Genomic DNA, 15,092 nt, shown 5'->3' on the forward strand with positions numbered 1-15,092 from the left:
AATTTAGAGTTTTTTCAATCATCATTACTATTAGAAAATTTGCAATTTGTCTTGTTAATTATGAAATTAAGTATAGTAAGAAGCGTGAACATTGAAATCCCTTTTAATATTACTCTACTCCACGTGCGTAAATAAAAACATTCAAAGGTTAAAGGACTTTTGACAACGACGAAAGTGGTGCTATTTTACAGGGATGCGCGAGAGAACAAAAACAAACTCGCTCTCACTCTCGCTCTCTCTCTCTCTCTCTCTCTCACCAAAAACATATCCTTTTCTCTCCGCACCCGCTCCGGCCGAGCAGGGAAAACAGTCTGCCAATGGCAACTCACATCCACACACACACACAAACACAGCATATGTGCGAGGAAAATGGCAGCTCGAAAGGATGGACGCATTTTCCACCACATCTCACCAATACGCCTACAGGTGTACGTACGCGTGTACGTACACATTCTCAACATTTTATAGAACTCAAAAAGGAGTACAGTTGTGTGTGGGCGTACAAAAACAACCCTCAAAAGGATACTCTCACCCATACCAGCGTGTGCTGCGTTACTGCGGTTACCCGTAAACACTAACAAGCGCACAATACACACAAGTCTCACTAAACCCCACACATGCAAACCGCTAGCGGAACCGTGTGCCTGTGTGTGCGTTGTTGTGGTAACAAACCTTCCGCCCCCCCGGAATCCAGGACGCAACTACGTTGCGGACGAATAATTTTACATCGATCGATTGCGGGCCGAAGAAGAGCAGGCGGTGAAAAGGGGAAGGGGGAACATGCACTAACACACACGGTGAGATACGCACTCACTTGGCGCGTTACGCACGGCACTCATTTTCGTAATGGGGGTTTTGTTGGATATGGGAAGCACCCACCGGCGGAGAGCACTTCCGGCCGGATGTTAGGCTACCTGTATGCTCATCTCAACGTAAATAAATTAAGCTATGTTTAGGCGAATCGGATGTTTTGCTCTATCAAACATTAAAACCAGCGACAAAGCCGGAACCGCTAATGTAATCCAGGAATAATGATCCTACTATTGTTTATTTGATTTAAAGCCACCCTCTGTGCGGTAACGCGAGTGCAAGGGGGAAGGTGTTGCTGCTTCTTGAATTTGAATTGTATACGCAACCACCGGCTACGTTATGACGTTGAATTTCATACATTTTTTGCTTCTTTTGACTATTTTTATCACTATTTTGTGAAAAGTATTTGTGTATAATTTGTTGTTTGCTGTTACACAATATTTCGCGCATTCTAGTCTCATTCCCGTCTTTCAATATGACCTACTTAATTTCTAGCGTCCGAGTAATTCCTGTTCCAGCGTCACGGTGTTTTGCTTTTGATCGTTTGATCGTTTGTTACAAGGGGCCATAAATGAACGTCTCCGCCCCATGTTGTACGTTTCAAATAGCTTGTGATTTCTCTCTCCCTCCCCTCAATAAACGATAGTTTATAAATGGACAAATACACACACACTTGTGTTCGGGAGGCAACAAAACAGCGACACACGTAACACATAACAACGATACAGATAGAGCGCGCGCGGTCAAACACCGGGCGCGCCTGCTAATCACATTTTGCGCACGCCAATTTGTGCGCACTACACGTGTGGTCCACTGAGAAGATGCTTGATGCTTAAAACACAGAGACAGTGCCTTTATGGCAGCGCAGAGAATGTTTAACAACGAAGCTTAGTAATACAATACAATGCCATACGATATAGAGCTCTTGGTTTTTTTTTTTTGTTGGAAAGATTCATAAGTGCAAAGCTAGCCGCTGGCAAACGGCCTTCAACGGAAAACAGAAATCGTTATGCGCAATAGCGTTTAAATATGCACACATAAACATAGACGATTATTCTCGTACAAAGCGGATGATAAGGAGCGGGAAGCTGGTTCTGACTAGTGCAGTCCTGCAGATTCTAATTGGGCGGTGGTTTAATTGGAATAGAAGAGAATTGGAATAGAGTGCAGTCCTGCAGATTCTAATTGGGTGGTGGTTTAAATTGGAATAAACAAACGTCTTACATACTCACAGTAATAGGAAGTAGCTGTTGTGTTGGTTATTTTCGAACTAATGTTTCATAAATAAGCTTCTGCTTCTGCTTGCTCCACAGTACGAGTACGAGTACGAACTCGTTTCAATTTGCTACAATTTTTGTTTACAGTTTGCGCTTATAAATGAAATTAAAACAATATTAAAAGATCTGTTAAACCTATAAATCCTAGAACTCACTATCCAAAAGTACACACCCTAAACAAGTGTCTTAACTTTCTCCTTTCGGTCTGTAAACTATAATAGTGTCACAATTGGCATTTCCACCTAACGCCGTCTCCCTCTGTTGGTGATTTGGTGATTTGGCCATCCGGACAGCTGCTTACTATGGTGTTTTACCTTACTGTTTTGTGGGGGGGCTGAAGCCAACGTTGTGCCTGAGTGCACACGCAGCAGCTTCACTATCGCTACCATTAAAAAACTATCTACTTAAATTAAAGAACAAAACGTTTCCTTGTGACACTGTATTGTTTGCGTACATACGTTAGTGTTTTGTTTTGATTTTTCTATATAAGTTTGTATAGAGACGAACAGGATGATAGTAAGATGGTTTAAAATTGGTGCAAAAACGGTTTAGAAAAAACACGTGTTGGTGTAAGATTCGATAAAATTGAGTCGTTTGAGTAGTTTTCCGATTAGTATTGGCAGTCTTTGCGTATGGGGGGTTTTAGTGAACCACCGCTCTACACACAGTACAGGAGAGGAAGCATTTTGTTATACGGGATTTTCATCTGAGCGAGCTGTTACCTTCAAAAGGGATAGTTAATATGTATCCGTTTTTTTTTCCTTTCTTCTTCTCTACAGTATAATGGCTGTATGGCTTGCGTATGTGTGTAAGCACAATCTTACTAAAAAGGGTAACAATAATTAACAAAATCTTAAACGTACAGGAAAATCAATACATATCATACATACATACACACAGGAAAGCTTTGCGCGTGGTGCCAGGCAGGGTGTATTACAAATCCCACACCTTACGGAGATAGAGAGCGCACGCGGGATTGCTTGTTTTTCTTTTTGTACGGTCTTCACGCAAACACGTGCAAGCTTACAATAATTCAGGACGACAACAACAACAACAATAAAACTCTACTTCACTTACACAACGCAAAAATATATGTATATATATGTACAGCGACAGCGTTTGGTAAGAGGTTTGCCAGAGCGCGTTCCAATATGATCTTTCGATTCGTGTTGTTCGTTGGCTGTCCACACAAAGCACACAAATAGGACCACAAAAACTGAAACTAAGTTATGCGAGGTAAGTTCCAATTTGAAAATGGCCCATCAAACGGATCGATCGAGCAGGTGCGCGGGCGCGCGCGCGCGATCGATTGTTTGAGGCGCATTTTCTCCCTAAAGATTTGAATGCCTTTAATTAGTGTTTATATGTTTGTTTTCTTTGTTTTTATCTTAATCATGTTACTTTGTCGTTCCCAAAAAACGTGATGTGACTGGCGTGTTATCTATGTTTTTGTTTACTGCTTCGTGATGTGCGCTTCAGATACGGTTGAGATTCGTTTTGAACGAAACAATTGTAGTGTTGTTGTTTTTTTTTTGTGGATAAACTGTTTACAATTTAGAAGTAATTTCGAGAAACAATGACCCCGCTAGGCGCTGAGCTTTTGAGAAGTTTTGAATGCTATAGTATGAACAACATTATTAGTTTTAGTATAAAATATTCAATCGAAACCAACGACGGTGTAAAGCCTGTTTTTTTGTTAAATATACTTTACGAAACAACACGATCTACATACGGGGTAAAAAATAAAACCCAGCGCAATGAGAGTATCACTGTTGACTTTAGTTTAAACGTGGATAAAAATTGACCTCTACTTGGTAGAATTTCGGCGAATCGTACCGAGTAAACTTACTCATAGCTTTGTGGCAATGCGCTGTGCTCGCTGCTGGCGGGTACCAGCGTGAGCGTGAGCAACATTGTGTCAGTGGATTCATCTATGCCTTGTGGTACGTGTCTGTGCATGTGTGTTCTATCCCTATATTGTTGTCTATACCTCAAACCCACCCGTTCGGGGTTCGGAGTATTTAATTTGATCGCAATTTTTGTGCATCCCTTAAAACGCCCAATGCTACTGAAACCAATTTCCACCGACCGACGGGACTTAGGCAGTGCTGGAGTTCGTTGGTGCACCGCTGATCGCACTGAACAGGGCCAAGCTGTGCCGGTGCGCGTTATTATTCCCATCGTCCAGCGGGTACACGATCTCGCCCAGCAGATCGCTCAACGCCGAGCAGAGGTTTTCGTAGTTTTCCTTCAGCGCGTTGTGGTACTCGCGCTGATCGGACGAGATAAGGTTGGCGTTGATTTGCAGGACCGTGTAGCAGATTTTTATAAAATCGCTGTAATACAATAAAAAAGAAACAATGAAAGTGACTCGAAATTGGACTATGATTGCTGAGAATGCATACCGGAACACTTCCTTCAGATCTTCCACCTTGTCCAGTGGGTACTTTTTGGTGCTAACTTTGGCCGGGTCGAGAAAGGCGGACGCGTACGCAAGCGGGCCAGCGTTCACCGTCACCGCCACACTGCCCTGCAGCCGTAGCTGCAGCTTCTTCAGATCGATCGGACCCATTACGATCTCCTCCAGCTCGGCCACCTTCGTCTGCATCTCGTCGATCGCTACCTCGATGGGGCTGAGCTCGTGCGATTGCCGATCGCGCACCGGGATACGCTTCAACACGTACGGAAAGCTGTGTAGAGCTGCCGAGGAAGGAAATTTGTATTAAATGCCGTTCGGGTTTCGGGATTAAGTGCCGTTTTGCTTACTCGTCAAGATCGTTCTTCGTTTCCACTGATCCTCTACAGTGCCGTGGGCGGCGCCGGACGGTGTGAACGGTGTTTCGTACATGAACGTGTCCACGTCATGGTTTTGCTCGAACTCCGTCGGTCTCATTTCCAGCTCGTCCTTGCAGAAGTAGGGCGTTACGTGCGTCACCTGAATGTAGGCAATCTTTGGATCCAGTGTCGATTGATCAACCTGTGATATGGAGGGAGAATTATTAAATCAATTTACCCTCCAGTTACTGTTACACACAGTGCTGCAAAATGTCATTGTCAATGTCATAAAAACTTCTGACTGGAAAAAAATCCATGTCAGCGTCTAAATTGTGATAATCAGAGATGATATTCAAAACGATTGGTGTGACCAACACATGCTTCGTGATATTTTTGTGACCATTGATTGGTCAGTCACATTGTCATGACTTTTTTACTGTGATTAGTTCTGCAAAATGTCACTGACATAGTCATGACAAATTCCGGCTGAAATAAAATCATGTCAGTGTCACAAGCTCTATTGTGATGATCATAGGTGACACTCACACAATTGTTGCAACCATCACATGCTTGGTGACATTGTGTGCTACCATCTCTTGGTCAGTCACTTCAGTCGGTGATCATCGCGATGGTCATGGGAGATATGCGGTCCTTGCAAGTGGTTCCAAGAAACAAAATGAGCATGGTTTCTCTCTTTGTTTGACCAGGCAGACAATCAAAGCAGACCGAGCGAGAAAGAATGCTCATTTTGTTACTTGTAGTCCGCCAAATGTATTCCAAGAATGTCGTGATTATTACCAAGTGAGTGACCAAGAGTTGGGTGCTAAACAAAATGTCACCAAGCATATGATTGATCCACCAACTGTTTGAGCCTCACTTCTGATCATCTCAGTTGTGTATGTGATGAGCTGATATGAACATCGTGTTGGTGACTGAAACAGTGGCATTTGGCAGCTCTGATCACAGCCAGAAAATGGCATGATTATGCTTGCGCCGACATTAAGCTCAGTTTGTCAGTTGGACTTAAGCACTCGCATGTCGCATTCGGCATGTCATGACGCACTTTCATTGAGTATCAGCAATGATCATCAAGCTACCACAGATGTGTTCATTGTTTTCGTTGGTGAACATCTCGTGATGCGCATGATATTTTGCAGCAGTGGTTATTGACAATGCGTGCTATACTTACAGGTGCCGAGTCCTTCAATATCTTAACATTATCCGCCCCAAACTTGTCCCTGTACTGCTTGTCCAATCGTTCGGAAATTTCGCTCAGCGACGTCACCTTTGGCTCCTTGTAAATGTACTCCACAGCGTTTTCCTCCTCAAAATAAAGCTAAAATTAAAATAAAATTAACTGATGACATAAAATAATTCGAACCATTACAAAAGCACACTCTCTTACCTGACTGAAGAAAATCACACGGTAGAACCGACCCAGCAAACGCTTGCCCGACTTGTTGAACTCGATCACCCGTGTGTACGCCTGTGCCAGATGCTCGTAGCACTGCGTCAGCCCCGGATAATCCCGCCGCGATTCCAGTATCGGCAGGATCAACCGGTACAGCTCCCCGAGACACTCGAGCCGCTCGGCCCGATCCAAGTAGTCGGCGCACTCCTTCAACCGCTCCAGCAGAAACTGTTCCGTGTACTGCGAGTCCTGCGTGCCACTGTCCAGCTTCAGGCCCTTCTCATCCCGCGGAATGTTGCGCGAGATACGCCCGAACGATTCCGCCCCAAGCGCCACCGGGCAGCAACCCTTCAGCTTGAGGTACTCCGACACGAGCGCGGCAATGTGCAGATAGCAGCAGGCCGCCTCGGAGATGTTTCCATTCTGCAGATGGTTGTTGGCCATCGTCGTCAGCCACGTTTGGCGCAGCTCGGGCGTGGAAGCGTACGAGTTGGCGAGCGAGTGCTGCAGCTCCAGCAACCGCTCCGGGTCCATGTGGTGCGCCTGCATCTGTGCCGTAGCCATCAGCACGGTACGCACGCGGCGCGTCAAATCCTTCACCTCCATCGGGAAGCCCGTACCCTTCATCGCCTTATCGCTGCTCGCGTAGTTGTTGATCGTGGACAGCGACTCCTGAAAGCGCGCATTGTTCAGCCCGATCACGTTGCCGATCATCTGCGACACGGAAATGATCACCTGCAGATGGACGCGCGTCAGCCCCTTCCGGCCGCTAAACTCAAAGTTGCTGCGCATCAGCAGATACAGCACGGCGCACGCCTCCTGCCGCAAGCTGGCCAGCCGGCTGTCGCAGCACTTGAGCAGCTCGTACACCAGCTGGCCGCACAGCACGGCCGTACCCTTGAACAGGGCCTGCGAGAAGTTGTTGATGAAGGCGCGCAGCGCCGCAAACACGTGCTTGGAGAGCGACTCCGACTGGCCGAGCTGCAGGAAGCGCAGATAGACGCGCGCAATCTTCGGCAGCACCGTGCCGTCGAGCATCGACTCGCGGAACTGGACCGAGTACAGCCCAATGCAGTCCAGCACGATCAGCCCGATCTCCGTCGCCAGGTTCGATTCGTACAGGGCCTGCTTGAGGCGCCACGTTTCCTCGACCAGATTTTCCCGGTTCGCCGTGTGGTTCAGCGTGCCCGACTCGAACCCGGCCTCGCCGCCATTCATTGCGCTGGGCGGCAGTACCCGCGCCGGCAGGGTGCTCGCTTTCGCCGCCTTGCTACTCTTCGCATCGCGCCCCCCTTCGGCCGGCACCTGGACGTGCTTTTTGCCCACGTACCGGAAGTACAGCAGGCACAGATCGAGCACGGTAAAGAACTGTACCGTCTCGCTTTCGGTGCAGTTGTGCCACCAGGCGATCATGTGCTCCGGCGCCAGATGCTTCACCACGAACAGGAAGCTGACGAGCAGATCTTTGGTTTCCGTCACGGAAAACTTGTCCGTCCGCTGGATGATGGTGGGCTGCGTCACGCTCACCGACCGCGCGTGGCTCGGGCGGGCCGAGTTGGCGTACGACGAGTCGTTGAACTGGTTCCGTATCACCACCGTACCGTCCTGCGACAGCGTGGAGCACTCCGAGTTGAGCGAGCTGCTCGAGTGCCCATTGGACAGGGCGGCGGACGCCTGTCCCTGCCCGGCGATGGCCGCCAGAAAGCTCGTATCCTTCAGATGCAGCGACGAGCGGATCGGGCTCGTGTACTCGATAAACATCGTCACCCGGTTCGAGCGGGACTTTGGTGTGCTGGTTTGGGAGGCCACGGCGGACGGTGTCGCCGTCGTGGGCAGCGTGGGCAGCGAGTCGCGCGCGAATACGTAGCTACTGCTGCACGACATACGATTAGCACCGACCGGGTCATGGTGTTTGCCCTTCCGATCGGTCCCGTCCGATATGCGGTTAAGGTTCTCCAGCACAATCCCCAGCCAGGGCACGTACAGCATCGCCAGACGGCTCTGCTGGCCCTTGTTCTGGTAGCGATCGTCCAGATCGTGCTTGGCAAGCAGCTCCTTCAGCGTAACCAGCCCCAGCCGTCGAATGTGGTTCACCTCGTTCAGTGAGCTCTTCACCTCCTGCAGCAAAATGCCCACCAGGAAGTGTTGCCGACAGTACTCCTCCGACAGGCAGAACTGTTGCAGCAGATCCGGCGCCCGATTGTTGGGCGTTAGCATGAAGGGCAGGTTCAGCGGTACGTAGTGCTCGTGGGAACACACCTCCCGCAGGAAGCTAAACTTATACTCCTGCAGGATGCGCGAATCACCCGGTCCCCACCGGTCCATATACACCCGTATCAACCGAAACACGAACCCGCGGTCCATGAACGAGAGGCAGCGCTTCACAAACACGGACAAGCTCTGGTTGAGCTGCTCCGTCTCCATCGGCAGGTCCTTGTGGCGGGAGTTGATGTACGGCACCAGCACCTGAAACAGTGCCTCAATGCGGCTGCAAAACTCTTTCGGAAACCGCTCGTTCCGCTGCATCTTGATGCGCCCGGTCGACAGCAGATACTGCGCCATGCTCTTCACAATCACCTCGAAAAAGATGCCGGAAAACTTCAGAAACTTGTTCACCACCAAAAAGTCCGTATTGTTCGGGTGGAGCAGCGTGAGCAGATGCCGACACAGCTCCCCATGGACGGTGTGCTGCTGCGCGGTCGGCGAGCTCCCGCCCGCCGGCTGGCTGTCGATGCGGTACACGTACTTCACGTAAGCGCTGAGCAGCTCCTTGCGCTTCGCGTCCTCCGCCACCATGTGAAAGAGATTGACCAGCAGGCGTATGATGTTCAGGCCCACCTCCTCGCTGCCGGTCGCCACGAGCAGCGCAAACAGCTGGTTCAGTATGGTGGGCAAAAACGTGATCAGCGAACCGATCTGTATCGCGTGGGCCGCCTTCAGGATCTTGCACGTTTCCGTCGTGTCCGGCGGGGCGATCGTTTTCGTGTGCTCCAGCAAGCGTTCCGCGTGCAGGAAGAGATTGTGCAGGTGCTGGTCGGTAGTCAGCACGGTCGAGTCGAGCCGCAGGCTGACGGTGAAGATGGGCCGCTGGTTGTCGATCCACTGCACATCCGGACCGGCGTTCTGCTAAACGAATGGGGAATGGTTTGTAGCGGATGGACGGGCAATATTTTGGGAGTGTGGGAGGTTGTTGTTTTTTTTTTACAATAAATACACAAACCACAGAAAAGAAAGAGAGAGAGGGAGAGAACATACACATGGAAAAAAGGTTAGATTTTTCTACCAATGTTAAGGGAGAGTCCTTGCGGATACGACTCGCCGATAGGCGAATCGTAACGTTATTAGTATGTGTTAGCATCATCAAAAGACTATCATGCAGACTAAAATGCTCGAGTCGCTGGTTTTGTATGCGCTTTTGCAGGCGGAAAGTGACAACTTACCCCTCTGCCCAAACCGAGCGGCTGGATCGACAAATAGCCCACTGGCAGGGTGGTCGCCACCGGCAGACACTGTTCCTCGACGTTGATTTTCCCTTTCGCCAGCAGGGGCACCCAAGCGAACCCGACCGCCTGCTCGGTGCTGGTAGTGGTGAGGTCTTTCTTTTTCGCAATATTGCACGACACGTGGAAGAAGGAAAACAGCAAATGATGCTGGGGCGTAATGTTGAGCGGAAGGCGCAGCTTGATCTCCTCGTACCAGGTCGGGCTGGTGTTGTGGTGCAGCACCGGGCAAGACATTTGCGAGACCAGCTGCTCCTGCCCGGGTCGTCCGTAGATACACTGGAAAATTTGGTGGAAATTTGTATTTTAGTATAACCTCTTATTAATATGATCATCAACGAGCGCGGCAAACGATGCTCTCACCTCAATCGATTTGGCTTCGGCCGTATCGCTGTCGCGAAGCTCCACGATCACAGCCAAATTACGGGCACGGGAGAAATGCTTCTGACTATCGTAGTTCAAATGCAGCGGATACACGAACAGATGGTTCACAAAGTGTACGAAGGGATGAAGGTGTTGCTCGGAGCTGTTGGCAAACTCCGTCACCTCGACGGTCGGATCCGCGACGGGTGGAATGGGGAACGGATTCAACGGTACCAAACTGTTTGTAAGGCAGTCTGCAAAGGGAGAAAAATAAATCATTAAACTGTATCCTTACAGAAAACCTACCCCAAAAACTTACTGTTGGGCAGTTCGTTCAGTGCCTCAATGTAAATCTTCAAGGAGCCCGGTATCACAGTCAGTTTGCTGAACTTGTCCGGCTTCCTGTACTCGGCCAGCAGCTTCAGCAGCTCCTCGTCCTTCAGCTTCGCGCCCTCCTGCCGGTAGATGGCCGGGAACTCGTACGACGTGTCCAGATCGTTGCTGTACAGCTGAAACAGTGGCCGGGCGGCCCACGCGAACGGCATCCGATAGTGGCCACACTTTTGCGCGTACTGCTTGATCGTCTTCTGCAGCTTGCACAGCACCTTCGGGTCTTTGGTCGTCTTCAGGTACGGCTCGACCGACGGATTGATGGCACCCTGCAGTATCTTGTCGATCCGCACCACGATAAAGATGTCCGCGTGCGGTACGGTCACGTTGAAAATGGCTTGCCTCGCACGGGCCAGCCACTCTTTGGTGACCGCCGCCGAGTGCAGCTCGTCACTGTGCGTGTCACATTTGGTGCGGCCCGGTTTCAGCGTGCCGTTGCCATTGTGGTGCGCTTTGTTGGCCGCGTTCGGGGAGGCACAGACGGGCCGCTCGGCTTTGCAACTGCCGGTCAGCAGTTCGTGCACGTGCTCTTTGTTGAGATCGAAGTAGAAATTTTCGCTCAACTTTCGGCCGGCTCGGGCATCGTACAGCGCCACGCTGGTGAGGTATGGTTCGATCTGTAAAAACAGAGAATTGTTTATAAAAAGGGGTTAGAAAACATAAAATTCTATGAACCTTTTTAAAATTAATTATTATTTCAACAAAATTGAAATCATTGAAGGTTTTGTATAGAACCGAGGTCAAAATCATATCCAAATTGATCATGTCGTGATCAAAACTGTCGCCTTCTGTTGGTAGCTAGCGTTACTAATGAAGCAGAACTTGATCAGAGAGATTTTGCAAAATTATTGCAATTAAAAAAAGGATTATTTTTTATCATTTCGGTGCTGTGGTGAATGAAACTAATGAAACAAAAACATGTTTTTCCGTACAGTTTTGAAATGTTCGGGTAAGACACCTGTACAAAACGATGAAAATTGAAGAGGTTTATAATATCTTAACACATCCTGTTGCTTTCCACGTCCTGGTACGTACATAAACCAATTCTAGGCCAATTGCAACGACGGTTCATTCATTCATGAATTTAGGAATTGTAAGCACCGCTCCTAATATATCGTAGAATGTAAAATCTAAAGCATTATTGAAATATCGCGCACTATCAGCTGACGTTGCTCCAGCTTACAACTTACAACTGTCTAGAACTTCCCTGTAGGAAATTACTTCGCTTGTTAAAAGGTGAAGCCATTTTTAACCATTGAAGAATGCGCTTTTTGATATTTGTAATGCCATAGAATCGCTCATCTATTCCTAAATGTTGCCATACCAATGCCGACATTTCAAAAAAAATTATTTCAATTATTTGAAAAATTTGGAAAATCAAAAACATAAAATTTCAGAAAATAGTAATGCAGAGAGATTTTGGACTGTAGAAAAGGCTATTTTTTAATGAATAAGTTGTGGTTTTTGGAAAAATAATTTGAGCAATTTTGATTTGTTATATCACGATATTTTAATCAGCTATATGATGAAGTTTCATCTGTTAATATAATTTATATTTTTTTGTGTTTAGGTAAATAAAACATAGCTATTCAACAAACCCCATTTCAGAATTAAATATTCAATTTGAAAAATATATGAGTTTAACTGCTTTACGGTTTTATCTCTGCCATAACTTATTCGATTAATAAATATGCTAGTTGAATAAGCTGTAGCAAAGATAAAACCCAACCCCTAAAAAACAATCCAACGATATGAATCGTTTAAAATCCAAACAGCTATTTTGTCCGCAAGCGATACATTTTGATCCATAGTCAGACGGTAAATCCAGAGTGAAAGAGAGCGCAGCCGCCGAAAGAGCAGGGCACATCGGTGACAGTCGAGCAGTCGAGTAGCGGCACTCGAATGGCGCGCGCGTTCTTCTAGCTGTCATGCTGCCGTCATTTTTTGCCACTTTTTTCCCTGCCGATGTCGGAGTCGGTTTGTTTCACGCCAAAAATAAAGTGGAAAACTCATCAGCAAAGTGTGCAGAACGGTGGTGGTGGCAGTGTGCATTTTCCGTTTGGCAATTGTTTTGAACGCGGAAAGTGCTGTATTGCCGCAGGTTGAGTGAGTATGGCCGTGGGTGGAAACCATTCGGTCATCGTGCGCTAGGGCAGTGTATGCGTGTGGGACTGATTTGCCGTCGGTAAAATCGCGGAGCATCCATCGTGGTGCTTTGTCCGGTTGTGTCCGAAATAGTGCGGCGTGTGATGTGTTTTCCCTTCTATCACAGCAAAATGGTATAAATTTGCAGTGTTTTATCGCCGGACAGTTTTATCGTGAGTACAATATAAGAAAACGAATAAATCACAGCAGTCCAGCTCAGCCCCATACCAGAAACATTACCGGGTGAACGAGTGCTCTCTACTTTGGATGCCGAACAAGCGGTAAGCAGTATATTTCTCACTTTGAAAACGAATTCAATTAACATCAGACTCTTGAACCTAATCTTCTTACAGCTCATTTTAGATGGCTAGCAAAGAGAACGTGAAAGCGCTGGTTGAAATAACTGGCCTAAAGGAGGACCAAGCGACCAACCTGCTGACCGCGTACAATGGCAACCTGGAGGGAGCGATCAACGCGTTCTACGAGAATCCCGAAGGCATCCTGAACCCGGAACCGGCCGTCGTAATCGACGACGACGACAGTGGCTCGGGACCGTCGTCCGCACCGAGCGGCCGGGCGGCCCTCGTGCACGACGACGACGACAACGTTCGCGCTCCGATCCCGCGCAAGACGGAGATACTGCTGCCACAGATCGAAATGAACCGTGCCCGGATCGGGAAGCGACGGGCAGCCATCATTACCGAGGTGCCGTTCCGCAACTTTGAGCTGGAGGGCCGCATCCAGGAGCAGATGCTGATGCAGCAAGACCAGGGCCCGTCGGCGAAGAAGGTGACCCGGCTCGAGGCCCTCTTCATGCCACCGTTCGATATACTGTTCTCCGGTGGATTCGACCAGGCACAGCGACACGGCAATTCGGTCGACCGGTGGCTGCTGGTGAACTTGCAGGACGATCTGAACTTCAGCTGCCAAACGCTGAACCGCGATCTGTGGTCGGACGCACGGCTGAAGGAATTCATGCGCCATCATCTGGTGTTTTGGCAGCAGTCGAACAAAACGACGGACGGGGCCAAGTTTAAGACGTTTTACAAGGTCCGTTCCGAGCCGTACATTGGCATGATTGACCCGCGAACAGGGGAGGAGGTGCGGAATCTGTCCGGTAACGATCTGTCGCCGGCGCGATTTCTCGAAACGCTCAAAACCTTTCTGGTGGAGAACAAATCGCCCCACGGCAAGGAGATTAATCTGAACCGGGCGTACCAGCTCGGCATGGGCGGCGGCGGTCCCTCCACGTCTTCGAACGGTGGTGGATCGGGCAAGAGTGTCACCCAGTACGGGGCCAGCAGTAGCGGTCAGGGAAGTAGCAGCAGCAGCAGCAGCAAAGCACAGCAGTCGTCAACCAGCAGCACAGCCGCCGGATCGAGCAGAAACCGCTGGGTTACGGTTATCGATGACGATGAGGATGACTTTCAGGAGATTACGGACAGTGAAAGTGACAGTGAGGAAAACGACCGGCCACCCCGGCCAACCGGCAGCAGCAGCAGCAGCAAACTTGCCGCCGACGTACCGAAAGCGGGCTCGTCAGCACCCGCCTCGCCTCACAAACAGAAGGAAGCACCGGCAACGGAACAAGCAAAGAGCACAAACGCGCCGTCAACCAGGCGCAGCGACGAAGAACCGGCACAACATCCCTGGGAAAAGGATGACCGAAGCCTTCCGACGCTCGAGGACGAACCCGCTGCGCCGGTGCTTAGTTCCGATTCGGAATCAAGCCTGGCGCCGGATCAGAAAACGCGCATCCTGCTGAAAATGCCGGGCAACGTGACGGAGCGACTGTTCTTCCGAAGTTCCCGCACGCTCGAGCAAGCGATCGCAAAGCTGCGGCAGAAGTACGAGCAACACTGCCGCCCCACGGACGCGACGGTGGATGTGCGATTCTTCTGCCAGGCCATCAAGTCGGATCTGGCTGTGCTGGACACTTCGAAAACGCTGCTGGAGCTCAAGATTCACCCGAACGCTGTGATTCACGTAACGACGGACGATTAGAGTGCGGCAGGCAGAGGGCGCGTTTGTGCTGTGCAGTGCCGTGTATTATGTGTATTGTGGAAATGTAATATCACGCTGCAGATAGCATTACAACCACCATCCCCTTCTTCTTCTTCTCAATCTCCCTACTTCCTTCTGGAAGCGCTTCCCCACTTTCCCTTCCTCGCTCATGCATTGTTCCAGCCCTGGGGCCCGTGTGCCGTCTTTTACAGTTAAGAGAGACTACAGGACGTGTAAATGATGGAATTTTAATGTACCGTGTACTTGAAAATAAATTAAACGTATTAGAATTATTTGCGGGTTTGAGATACATTACTGGTGAGCAGATATGACGTCCGAAAATGGTAATAAGATTCGTGTTGTATGTCATGGTAGGGTCTTCGTAATTCAACTTAATAAGAAAAACATGCGCAACGC

At 49.0% G+C, this 15,092-nt stretch overlaps 2 protein-coding genes across 10 annotated transcripts in view; one reads left to right on the forward strand and one right to left on the reverse strand.

The window, feature by feature from the left end:
• Positions 1-1,013: 1,013 nt before the first annotated feature.
• The window catches only part of LOC120904822 (dedicator of cytokinesis protein 9), a 90,676-nt gene continuing 76,597 nt past the window's right edge, over positions 1,014-15,092 (reverse strand). For 7 of the 8 annotated variants that reach the window (XM_040315217.1, XM_040315216.1, XM_040315213.1 and 4 more), the window contains exons 6-13: positions 10,456-11,143; positions 10,137-10,390; positions 9,714-10,052; positions 6,268-9,399; positions 6,052-6,198; positions 4,854-5,064; positions 4,493-4,787; positions 1,014-4,423 (exon numbers count right to left, since the gene is read on the reverse strand). In XM_040315217.1, coding sequence (XP_040171151.1) covers positions 4,186-4,423; positions 4,493-4,787; positions 4,854-5,064; positions 6,052-6,198; positions 6,268-9,399; positions 9,714-10,052; positions 10,137-10,390; positions 10,456-11,143 — 5,304 coding nt within the window. In that variant the 3' untranslated portion in view covers positions 1,014-4,185. The remainder of the gene's footprint in view (positions 4,424-4,492; positions 4,788-4,853; positions 5,065-6,051; positions 6,199-6,267; positions 9,400-9,713; positions 10,053-10,136; positions 10,391-10,455; positions 11,144-15,092) is intronic. The other variant, XM_040315218.1, reaches the window with a different exon arrangement.
• On the forward strand, positions 12,425-14,968 carry LOC120904826 (UBX domain-containing protein 2). 2 transcript variants are annotated; one of them, XM_040315232.1, is made up of 2 exons: positions 12,425-12,952; positions 13,035-14,968. In XM_040315232.1, exon 2 carries the CDS (start codon positions 13,035-13,037, stop codon positions 14,673-14,675), a length of 1,641 nt encoding a protein of 546 aa, XP_040171166.1. In that variant the 5' UTR covers positions 12,425-12,952; the 3' UTR covers positions 14,676-14,968. The 2 variants fall into 2 exon arrangements, with proteins under 2 accessions (XP_040171166.1, XP_040171165.1); XM_040315231.1 differs by having other exon boundaries at positions 12,426-12,952; positions 13,025-14,968.

The sequence above is a fragment of the Anopheles arabiensis genome, chromosome 3, assembly GCF_016920715.1.
Source record: "Anopheles arabiensis isolate DONGOLA chromosome 3, AaraD3, whole genome shotgun sequence".
NCBI classification, from domain to species: Eukaryota; Metazoa; Arthropoda; class Insecta; order Diptera; family Culicidae; genus Anopheles; species Anopheles arabiensis.